At 43.6% G+C, this 12,380-nt stretch overlaps 1 protein-coding gene across 1 annotated transcript; it reads right to left on the minus strand.

Moving 5' to 3' along the window:
* Nucleotides 1–756: 756 nt before the first annotated feature.
* Nucleotides 757–9,813, minus strand: LOC311268049 (cyclin-dependent kinase 5 activator 1-like). Its single transcript, XM_084371390.1, has 3 exons — nt 8,965–9,813; nt 6,394–7,027; nt 757–6,296 (listed from the first exon to the last, which is right to left on the minus strand). Exons 2-3 carry the CDS (start codon nt 6,907–6,909, stop codon nt 5,805–5,807), a joined length of 1,008 nt encoding a protein of 335 aa, XP_084227516.1. The 5' UTR covers nt 6,910–7,027; nt 8,965–9,813; the 3' UTR covers nt 757–5,804.
* Nucleotides 9,814–12,380: the final 2,567 nt, after the last annotated feature.

The raw sequence follows: 12,380 nt of genomic DNA on the forward strand, positions 1-12,380 counted from the left end.
CAGTGAATAACTGTATCGTGACTTGGGTTTGTAATATTCCCATGAGACACTGTGTTACATATCTTTTGGTGTATATTACTAAAGAAAGGAAATCCAGAGGAACTCTACACTTCACGCGAATCATTGAAAAGAGCCAAAAGGTTCTGAACCACTGGCTACAAAGTGACTTGTCTCTGAAGGGCAGAGTTCTGCTCACTGAGGCGGGGGTTATGTCTCGTCCCACCTGTGCTGTCATTATACATCTACTCCCGCAGCAACGCTTTAACAGAGTACTTTTGTTGGTAATATTGACCGGAAAAAAGTGTGGAGATTCCTTCTAACAAATAAAGCCATATGTTTGATGTTTTAAGGTGACATTTTGTATGTCTACTCTTACATCTTTCATCTGCATCACCAAGGAAAAGTCATCAGAGAAGTTTACAGTTTTCAGACACAGGTCACCATCTCATCACTGCCTTCAAGATAAATGAAAGAAACGTCACATTCTTAACATTTCGTCTCTGTGGGTGCATCGCAACAACATCTGTCAACACCACATCCACTATGAGAGCCATCAAGTGATGATTGCATCACCTATTATGGGCCTTTTTCCTGGATAGGAGCTCTCAAAAACTCCCCAAATACCACTTCACACCTGAAAGAACCTGCAGCTGGTGTAGATCACTTCAACAACTCAGTGCTGCCTTGCTGTGGTCAGACTCAGAACATCTATCTATGACATCTCACTGTGACCTGAGAAGTAAACAAAGAAGACCATGCTTGTAAAGGTTTTTATATAAAGTACCTGTAACAGTTGATCAAATTATTCTTATTTCTCACATACATATTCATACATCCACATAGTAACAGACTGCAGCATCAGCACTCTAGTAACACTAGTAGCCTTGACTTTTGTTCAACAAAGATTCTTGTTTACACAACATGAGTCACAAATGAAAAGGAAGGAAAAACCATAATAACTTCATCATCATTATCATAAGCTTCATATGTTACACGATAGTTTTTGTCTTGTACGTGTTGCAAGATAAAATATGGCACATATTTATGAGTCGATCGATGATGAGAGCATGTACCGGAGGGGAGATCATCAACCCATACTGTTCTCTCTCCAATTCTAGAAAAAGATTCATTCTTCCTTGTCTGTTTTTTTTATTGCCCCTGCACAGCTGGAAGGACGGGATTTTTTGCCTGTCCACTCCTTTGTTTCACAGAGAAATGTAACAAATCCCCTCTTGTCTGTTAAAAGCTGTCATCTGACATCCACATGGTCTTGAATAATCAACATATAATACACTTAGTGTGTGTGTGCGTGTGTGTGTGTGTGTGTGTGTGTGTGTGTGTGTGTGTGTGTGTGGGGGGGGGGGGGTGTTTTCAACATAGGATAGGTGTCAAACTATTTTAATAGAAATAGTCAAATTGACCATTCGCTAAATCCCTCCCTCGAACACTGTTTGCACCTGTAACGTTAACAACGTTATCTAGACACAGCAGGCCTGTCAAGCTTTGGATTCCTCTACATGTAGAAGTCGTGTACATACAGTAGTTATGTAGAGAGACTCATTTCAAGAGTTCAAAAGTATAAGAAACTGATTAAACAGTGTGTTTGTTTGCTAGGGTATGTTGGAATCATGAACGACTAACTAGCTTACTAGCTACAGTAGCCTACCAACCCTGCTTTACGTCCAGGGACAAGGAACACTAGGCTACAGTACATTAGCTAGCTTGTGGGGCTACAGTTTACATAAAAAAGTCAAATCCCCAGTGCAGCATTTTTCCACTGTGAGGACGCCGGTTGTGGAGGCTATCAGAGTTCAGGCTAAAAACTTAGCAGCTCTGCTCTTCACTGAATCTGGGGCAGCTTACACTTCAGCAACAACTGCCGGCTTTTGCCAGCATTAGCTAGTGTTACATTAAATTTACATTAGCGTAACACTCTTGTAATGTTAAAAGTGAACATAAACACTCTACTTTTTCCTCATCATGGTCACAATATTGGGACAAACTAGCTCTAAACTGCAACAGAAAAACAACACCAGTTAGATCATCAGCTGGTTAGAACACTAGCTTTTCCCCCAGGACCTAGCATTGTGTTGTGTATGTAGGCTAGCCATCATGTGCATATTTAAGAGCCCTTTGACATAATGAGTCAGCTGGAAACAATAAAAAGTCAGGAGGTGATGCATTTTTATCCAACATGTTGAGCTAACGTTAGCTTAATTAGCTAGCTACAGTTGATCAAATCTGACCATTGCCATCTGGAAACAAACAAATGTTTTGTCTACCTCTGTCTGATATTGAGGACCCACTGTTTCATTTATGAATCTTTCATCGCTATCATGTAAACTGGCATATGTGCCATACAAGAACAGAAAGCTTGAGGCGGAGCAACAGGGGCTAAAGGTGGCAGCGTTTAGCGAACGGTCAATTAAACCTTGATATTTACCAGAGATAACCCAGATTATCAGCACAAAAAAATCATCAGTCCTCCACTGTATAGGTGACAGTCAAATAATAATGATAAAAAAAAGAATTTATGTTCACAGACTTCTTTCACTTAACCAAAGGAGGATGTGTCACCCTTTGTATTTTGCTCATTAACCTGCTGTGATATAATTCCCATCAAACCTACCATGTTCAGCTTGGATCCTTGGGTACAATACATGGAAAAAAAGAAAACGATCATTAAACAGTCCTCCTGGGAATGCCGTTCAGAGAAATGCTACTTGTATACTGTTCAACCCATCAGAAACAGCTAGGAGGAAGGATGTGTAAACAAGCTAGTTTGCCACGGATTCATTCTTCATGTGCATATTTGTCTCATATGAGGTCTGACTCTGCATCAAGGCTACATTATTTTTTACAGCATGGTACCTACTGCAGCCCGGTCACTAATCATCTGAACACAAAACACAACCAGAGTTAAAACATCACCTGCATCATGGAGACACCCAGTCTGGAAACAGACACCGTATTCTGTTTTGTTAACAAATTTCTAAAACCCATTTTCCCCCATGTTTCTGAGCAAATAGGGAGCTGTTATTTCAAACGTTTTATCATGTAAGAGGCAGAATACAGCTTTTCAAAAATTTTAAATTTACTAACAGAATGATGAATGCTCCAGCTTTGGATGGCTCCAATTTTGGCTTACATTTTCGCAAAGTGACACATAAAACTTCACCGTGTATTAAAAATCACAAGCTTTTCATTTGGACTCCACTTCCTCGCCACCTGAACAAAGTCCCTCTTTCATGGTCATCATCTCTGACGATAACGTAGCAACATCGTGAAAAAGCTTATTCGTCATCGTTCCTTTAAAGTCTTTCTTGTTCGGCGGTTCGGAGACTTTGAGTTGGCTCATGTTTCTTTGTGTTTTGTATGAAATAATGAGTCTTTAGAACGATATGGCACAAGATCTCTGCCCTGTTTGAGGAGGCGGAGCGTTTCTAAAATTGTAGACAGTTTATTGGCTGCGGTTAGACTTAGTGATGTGACATCATCAGGGCGAGGAATCTCTTGAGGCACGCGGTTGACTTTTTGACATGAAGTTCAGTTGTATGAGGTCTTCCAGCATCTCTGCTTGGGCTTCAGACCTGAACATTTTTAATAGAAAACTGGAAGGGTGAGGTTTGAAAGAATGGGGCATGAAATCCACTTGCATTATGGGACATGTAGGATTCAACATTTTTGGAGCATGACCCAATCAAACATTAGGGTATCTTGGCATCTGCTGCCTCGATCTTGACTGTTCCTTTTTTAAAATGTCTCTTGTGAAGCCCCCGACCTTATTAAACTTCCATGCTTAATTGCTGGCATGCCCTTTAAATATCCAAATTTAAATTGCAGGGGTCTTTTCAGCCCCTGAGCACCATGAGACCAAGAACAGTGGGGATCTCGATAAGGGTCAGCACAGGCAAGGATACAAACCAGCCTTCCACCAATTCCTTCATTGGAGAGTCTTTGTGCCGAGTCGCCTGGATGTCACATCACTGAGTCTAGCGTTCAGCAGTTCGGCACGGTGACCGCTCAGTCTCTGCTGTAACATGTGGTGCGGTGTGCCCAACACAAAGCAGCATGCTAGGAAACCTATAGAAGCACACATGCATGTCAAACAACTCAGTGAATAAGTAAGCCATCGGGTCAACACGACCGGAGAGTGTCTCTAAATATCAGATGACTGGATTGGACAGGACCGCACCAGACAGGACACGACCAGTTCAGACTGGACAGAGAGAGAGAGAATCTGTGTCGTTTGAGTTTGTTTCCATGGAGAGTAATGAGCGGAGGAAAGAGGGAGGGGAAGGTGACGCTTTAAACAGCAGAGGAAGTCCACTGAGGCGACGAAGGCGACATCAAAGCGTCGTGCTGGAAGAAGAAGTCACATGTACACTTGTAGCGTCTGCCCCCGCCCACACACAACTGCTGGGATATAATCACATTTTCCTTTCATTCTGACGTGAACAGCCACTGGTCGAGACAGATCACATGATCTCTGAACATGTCCTCCATGACCCAGCGCCACCGATCATTCATACAGTATGAAGCACACAACGTGAGTGCAGCATTTTTCTTCTTTCTTTCTTTCTTTCTTTCTTTCTTTCTTTCCTTCCTTCCTTCCTTCCTTCCTTCCTGGACTGCAGGAGAAAGTGCAGGGGTACAGGCAGGAATGAAATCATTGCCCGTGATAAATTTGCCCTAGAGGGGTCAGTATTGCATTTTCCCACGTTTTTGTAAATGTAAACATCTTACAGAAGGGCTCGTTCAGTGATTATTAATCTGTGCCCTGGGGATTAGCATTTCATACTCTTAAAAATAAATAACCGATCTCCCAATTCATAGTAGATTTTGGATCCCGTAAAAGTACAGTACTTTATGTAAGACGCCAATGAATAAATCCACTACAGTACAATTATGCCAAATAGTGACTGAAAATTTCTCAGTCTGACACGTTTTGCGTTTGTGGCTAAGTGATGGTATTATTCAATGCTCTTAAAGTTTCAACAGTGGACCTCACAGCCAGTGTTGGTGAGTGCAATAAGCTTGGGCAGGACAATGGGAATAAGGTAAAGTGGAGTTGGCAATAAGCAGGGGGGTCATGTGCAAGGACGTATGAAGTGACCTCATGCAAGGTGGTCCGTGTTTCTCATCACCCTGACATTTCTCTATAGCGATAATGCCTGGATGCTATCACACTATATCATCGTATCCACATCCTGTATCCTTATATTTATAATATCCACCCTCAATGAGTTCATCTGTGTTGTCTGGCGTTTCTAAATCCATTCATTTACATTACTCGCTGAAACAAGATACAGATCAGACTGATTTGTGTTTCTGGACCTCAGGCATCACATACAAATGATGGTTATCTCTTGAGATAGTCGGTCTTGAGAATCTAACCAGATCCAATCATGTTAAATAACGTGGCTCATGATGTGACCAGCGCTACAGTAACCTATTTTTATTTGTTTTGTTGGGGTAAAAGTGCCCTGGAGGCACCAATTCACCTACTCAGTCAGGTGAGCCTAACCCTAACACTGCAGTTCAGTAACTGCCTTTGTTAGTGTTAAGGTGGCTTTTTCAAAAATTGAATGTTTTGTTTAACCCCAGAGGCTCCTTGTTCTGGGTTATGATCAGGAAATTGGATGAATGGTGAAACAGTAGAGACGGCAGACAACAGTACTGCTCCAAGGTATCAGTGCTGCACTGCATTATATTAATCCACCCGTCCTCAACCTAATTAAATAATTCTCTATCCTTCCTTCCTTCCTTCCTTCCTTCCTTCTTTCCTTCCTCCCAGCTCCTTCTTATCGGTCAAGGCCTATGAGGAGTTTGGTCTTCTCCTCCTCTTTCTTGCTCTCGTTCTTCAGGTCAGCAAACACCTGGGTGAAGAAGTGCGGGTCGGTGTTGATCTGGAGCATCTTGCCGCTCATGCGGTTGATGATCTCCAGGCAGCGGTCCCAGAAGGCTTCCTTCTCTGCCTCGACCAGGAAGGGCTTCAGCGGGTAGGAGATCTCGTTGCCCATGTAGGAGTACGACAGGTAGAGGCAGGTGAGCAGCGAGGCCTGCAGCTCGCGCTCTGAGGCCACCTCGGACGAGACCACGTCGCGGCACAGCATGTAGAGGAAGACCACATTGGCCGGCGTGATGAAGCCCTGGTCCTGCCAGCCCTGTAGGAGGAGGGAGCGGTCCACGCTGCGCAGCCACAGCACCGGATCTGTCGGGGATAGACGCTTCAGTCGGTAACACCGACGGCACAGGAACTCACCCAGGCTGCGCATCAGTTCACTGGTGGAGGCCTGGGTTGGAGAGAGACAACAAAATAGAAAAGAAAGGACAGTAAGAAAGGAAGGGACTTGTGTAAGACCAAGGAGAAACAGCTGAGATTCTGTTTACCTGGACGATGACACGTTTTGGCGTGCCGGCTGCAGTAGACGGCTGGAGTCCAGAGCCTGTGAGGGAGTTCTTTTTGGCAGCGACGGTAACTACATTAGCCAGGGTCTTGGAGGTGGGCAGATGGGAGGAGGTAGTGGTGCTGGTGGCTGAGGGGTCCTGGCTCGATGTGAAAGATGACAGGTTAGCGCAGGACTGAGACTTCTTCAGCTTTAGGCTGTTGGAGGCCGAGTTGGCCATGGCAGTGGCCTGGCCATCCGGGGAGCTCCCCTTACCACCATCGCCGGCGTCTGACTGCAGCTTCTTCGAGCCCTTCCTCTTCGCCGATACAGCCACAATGCGTTTCCATGGCAACACATTGATAATAGAGGGCCGTTTGAGGGACTTTGCGGCCGCTGCGGCTGCATCCTTGGCATTCTTGCTGTTCTGGACCGCCGTGTAGTGGCCCACAGTGGCCGGGCCGTCTTCAAACAGCACCGCCTTGCGGTAGCTGGGAGACAGCGACAGCACCGTACCCATGACGTCTGTGTGAGATCTACCAGTGGGATGGAGGAAGGGTGGAGTGGGGGGAAAGCTCTTTGAATGGTCTAGACAAAGAGCTTCAAGGTGTGCGTCTCACTTCTGGAGCAGGTCGAACCTGGAGGTAATGGCAATACTGCATTAGTTACATTATATGTAGTAAAGAAGCCGTCAACAACAACCAAAATGTTAGCCAAGTGAAGCAAAGGTGACTCTTTAGTTTGACAATATATTGGCTCAAGGTCCATTTATTGGCCTTTTTCTGAGCTTTTAATTCCATCTGATGGTCGTCCTCAGAAGATGGGGCTCATGACGTTTTCACTGATATTACTGCTTAGAGAGCTGCATCCATGGTGACAATTAAATGAACTCCATCTGCTGAGTAGGACAGTGAGATACGGTGAAAGCTCTAGAAAAAACAAGTAAAAAGACTTGACTTATGAAAAAACATAACTCTCATCCAATGTAACCCAGGTCTCCAGAGGCCCCGAGATCAGAAATTGATTGATTTTTTTTTAGCAGACTTTTTCACAGTAGCTTCTCAGCTAAAAGTTAGCACGCACCCTGTCTGAAGTGGGTGCGAGTTTAGAGAAAGCTCGACCACGCATCGAGGGTGTAAATAACTTTTTTTTTTCTAAATCATTTTGGATTCTGGAGACTTGGATTACACTAGACGAGCTGTTTGGAGCAATTTTATCATATTGCAGTTGTTCTTTAAGGTTTTAAAATGAATCCCCATCTACTTCAGTTGTTTAATAGACTGCTGCAACACTGTTTTTGCTTTGAAGCTCCAGAAATGTTTCATAGACTAGGAAAATCATTTTTTGGGTAGCTTATCCTTTAAGTTTTTTTAATGTTTAATTTTTTTAATTTATTTACTTTGTCAAGCTATTGTTTCAAGAGTAAACCTTCACAAATGAGCCTTAAACTGCTTTATTAACAGTAAGAAAGGAGGAAACTAGTAGAGGTACACTTATCTTTTTTTTTCTCTGAATGCTTTTCAGCATAAGTAAGTGGACCTTGAGTTAAATGATTCCAGGGTGAGAAATGAATTCTCACGCTTGTGTTTTTACTCATTTTGTGATCAGCGAGCCAGAGAAGTGGTCACAGCCTCTCACTCCTTCTCATTCTTCCTCAGCTATCTTGCCTCCCAGATTCCATGTATATATTTTCCTCTAGCAACTTGATGAAGACCATGAGATGTGGCTGAAAGCTTCACAAAAACTACTCAGTGTATGTTTTTTAAGATTGTTTGTAGTTGTCATTTTTTCTGTCTGTATGACGAAAATGTAATACATATATCAGAAAACTAGTAAGTGGACCTTGAGTTGAGTAGTTGTTTTTGTTTGTCTTGTTTTGTTCAACCCACTTTTCTTCTTGTCTATGTGAGAGTGAGTCAGAGGAAACCCTTTAAAAACACTGAATGACATCATCATTGCATTTTACAGAACAATTCTTCCACACATGATGAAATATTAACCAGACTAACAGAGCTGAGATCTCAACCTGACTGAAAAATCACTACACTGAGCCACACCATTTGGTGACATTCCCTCATAGTAACGTACAGACCACATCTGCAACCATGAATCTCATCTCTTAACCACCAACTGAGCCTCAATGTGATCGACTGAACAGCGATTGCTCGCATCTCCCTGCACCGTCTCTCACGTCAGTGTGACTCGGGCCTGCCGCCGCTCCAGTGTTCATGGGTGTTATATAAGATAAGGCCACAGAGGCAGGAGGAAGAATTGTGCGCAAGCATCCATCTTAGCTCCAAAATGGAAGCCTTGAAAACAGCCCCTCCAACACCAGGCAGCTCCAGGCCTGCGCGCTCACACATCCACAGCCTCCACACAACAGTTATGATGCCATGTGTCTAATGTTGGTGCGATCCATTGATTAATTCATCTGATTCCCTGTGCGTTACGTGATTAATGTGCCTGTATCGTTGGCTCTTGCATTATTCAGCTCCCCTCATGAGGCTGTGTTTTATGTTTTATCATGTGCAGACACAACAGCATGTTGTTAAAACAGCCCTGTGTGTCCTCCTACCTTCTGATTAATCGACTCTTCGTGTAGGATCCATATATCACACCTTGACCCGCTCGCTCCTGCGGTCAAAATGTGAGAAACGCGCTCTAGCACAGGCTGTCCAGGGTCCAGGGCGTGCAGGCGGCTCGGTCCCTGATGGTGTGGGAGCCCCCCCAGTGGTGCAGGCCGACAGGTTCGTCTCCCGGTTGGGCTGCTGCCTTTTTTCCCCTCAAACCTTCATTTATAAAAAGTCCCTCGCTCGTCGATGGGAATACAGATGCGAAGCAGATGCGAAACGTGCCTCGGTCCTTCGCTCGCAGCGAGTGGGAAGATGTCTTCCATTGAGAGCAGAAAATCTCTCACGGCTGTTAACGTCCCGATACGATGCTCGCGGCTTTGGACGAACCTCTCTCACACAGTCAGTGAAAAAACATCGGTCCAAAAAATCTAAATCAAAACAAAGGCGGAGAAAATACCGTGAGAGGAGGAGGAGAGAAAAAAATGGCCACTATGGATTCCAAAAATAGCAGCTTATAGCTCAGCTATGCAAACCTGCCAGAGAGAGACAGAGCCGCCGCTTTGATGCGGGCATCTGCAGTTATTCGGGTTGGATGTGGGAGAGAAACGGCGGCCTCTCATTGGCTGCTGCCGGGATGCTGCTGCTGCTGCTGCTGGACGTCGCTGGCTCAGCCGCGCGGGTGAAGCCATTGGCCGTCGAGCGGCTCCAGCCTATCGGAGAATTCGCTGTCCGAGGTGCTGAAGCAGCCGAGCAGATGTGTCAGAGCTGCTGCTGCTGCTGCTGAGGAGGAGGAGGAGGAGGAGGATGCTCGAGATCAACAAGGAGGATTTTATGAATCACTTGGCCGAGCCCCGCTAACACTGTGGGGTGCTAAATCCTCCTGCAGACTAATGTGCTCATGCGCTGCACTGACACTCCACAAGCCTGCATGCCTTCATGCTCCTCTTGGTATTAGAAAGAGGGGGAACCGCTTCCCATTTATTCTCTACTAGAGATCAACCAGTGGTGGAAACTAAGTCAGCTACATCTGAGTATTCCCTACTTTATACTAGTCTGATTATATAACATGACATATGATGCTTATAAAATTGCTAAAGATCAAAAATGTGCTTCAAAAAATATCTAATGTGTATCTGACAAGCACGGTTACCACATTAAAATCCTTGAAAAAGGAGCCTACTCCTTCTCTGTCAATTAATAATCCAGAATATATGGATATGTGAATATTTTTCACTTCACAAGTTTAGCTGTTGGCCACAGGATGCCTCCTACTTTGCTATAAAGTCCATTCTCACTGTATGTGCACTGGAGGCTTCAAGCTTCCACATCACGCTGCTGTATGCTGAATATTGCACCAGGATTTGCCTCCAGACCAGCTGTAATGTCTCAAATCATACTTATTATACTTATCACATCATTCTACACAGTGAAGGTCAAACACGTTTTTGACAAGCTCCTCCTCCATCTGCTACAACAGTATAATGCTGCTCACATATCAGTGTATCAGTAGCGACAATATAATTATGACACATATTAATGTTAGTCGAGGGACATTTTTCTGCAAACAAGCACTTTTGATTTTGATATTTAAAGTATATTTATCCGATAATACTTCTTTGACCTAAATAAGATTTGTTTGCAGGACATTTACTTGAAATTAAGGATTTTTCACATTAATGTTTTGGCACTTTACTTAAATAAATTATCTGAATACAATTGAATGAACATTATGACACTATACAGTATGTTACTGTAAATTCAATAAATGTTTTATATCAATTGGTATGACTTATTGGGAGAGAGTTCATGCAGTTGGTAGACTTACAATCCACACAATTGATTAAATGTAACTGTAACATGAGGAGTCTTTAGTTTATGGCACAGCAGGTGATATTTATCTACAGGTGACAATTCAACAAATAATGTTTCCAAGAATGAATTAATACTGAATGTTTGGGTTTCAAAGAAAGTATTGATTTCCAGTTGATCTGCAGGGAGAACCTTCAGTTAACTAAACTCAAATACACAAAACAGAACTTCATCTTTATTATCTCTATTTAGTACATAAATAACATAGGTAACTTTATATTATTAAAGGCAGAATGAACAGGGTTTTCCAAAGAAAATGGACTTGAATTTCTATAATGCTTTTCCAGTCCGCTAAAAGCACTTTACAACACTCGTCACATTCACAAGCTTATGAGCAGTTGCAAGGTGCCAACTGCTCATCAAGAGCAATTTGGGGTTCAGTATCTTGCTCATGGATACTCCGACATGCAGCTGGGGGAGCCAAGGATTTGAAACAGCGACCTCCCGATTACTAGATGACCTGCTCTACCTCCTGAGCTACAGCCACCCATATAGACCCATACAAATGTAATCCCTCTCAATTATTGATTATATTTTCTTGTTTTGCTGTGTTCACAATGTTTCTGGGCTTCAGCCTTTGGGCAGTGGTGTGTAGCCTCCAGCAAATAGCAGCACACAGGTTGTGAGGTCAAGACTCCATAAAAAAACAGATGCCAGATCGAAGCACCATCCAAGAGGAAGCTGAGAGCAGGGGAGGAGGGGCCAGCTTTGAATTTCAATTCAATCGGCAGAATAAATGTTAAATGCTAAGTATGTTTCTGCAAAACCACGGATAAGTTACAATGCTGTGCTTATGGTCTGCTCGGATTTAGGCACGAAACCCACTTGGTCAGGGTTAGGGAAACATCACAGTTAGGCTTAAAAGGGTCTACCTGTTTTACCTGTTTAAGGGCTGGAACTGTCCACAGGTCTCCTTTATAAAATGCACCTGCCACTAACACAGCTGGACATCTCCCCACAGAGTCCAACTGCAGCTGCCCACATGGCAGCCTCGTGACTTGTAATGTCACAACCGTCCCCTCCACCTCCCAGTGTGGAAGTTAGCTTATAATCATATAGCGTGACAGGGATATTACATGTTTGGCACAAATGTCTGTGGACTTAAATGTGGTATGCAGAAACATTGCCTGCTAACATTGTATTCCACTCCTCCATAATGCCTCACTCTTTCTTCTTGCTTTATTATGTCAGTCATTCTTTGTTTAGTCTTTGTGGTGTTGCTGTTTAGGAGCATGTCATTGGGGACGTTGGGGACTTGCAAGACATGTATTAAAAAGAGTAGAGTCAAAATGATGCCATTGAGATATACAACTCAATGGCGTCTTTCATTAATCTTTCCCTGCCGGTTGAATACCCACATCATCACAACTTCATCTCCCCATAACACAAGATTTCTGTTACACAACTGTCAAGCTTTAAGCCTTGGTAACACAAGCATTTGAATCCAATTATTTCCAGTTGAGTCACCACAATTAGTTGACTCGCTTGCTGAGGCAAAGTAAATATATGCAGTCTTTTTAGCAGTAGGAGCCATCTTGACAAAGCTGAC

Source organism: Pagrus pagrus (genome assembly GCF_965226575.1).
Source record: "Pagrus pagrus genome assembly, chromosome: 13".
NCBI classification, from domain to species: domain Eukaryota; kingdom Metazoa; phylum Chordata; class Actinopteri; order Spariformes; family Sparidae; genus Pagrus; species Pagrus pagrus.

What these genes read in the sequence shown, in the direction of transcription:
- LOC311268049 (XM_084371390.1), bottom strand. Translation starts at nt 6,909, where the DNA reads ATGGGTACGGTGCTGTCGCTGTCTCCCAGCTACCGCAAGGCGGTGCTG. An exon ending in CAAAACGTGTCATCGTCCAG is followed by an intron (nt 6,297 to 6,393) that starts GTAAACAGAATC and finishes TCTCCAACCCAG; the next exon opens with GCCTCCACCAGTGAACTGAT.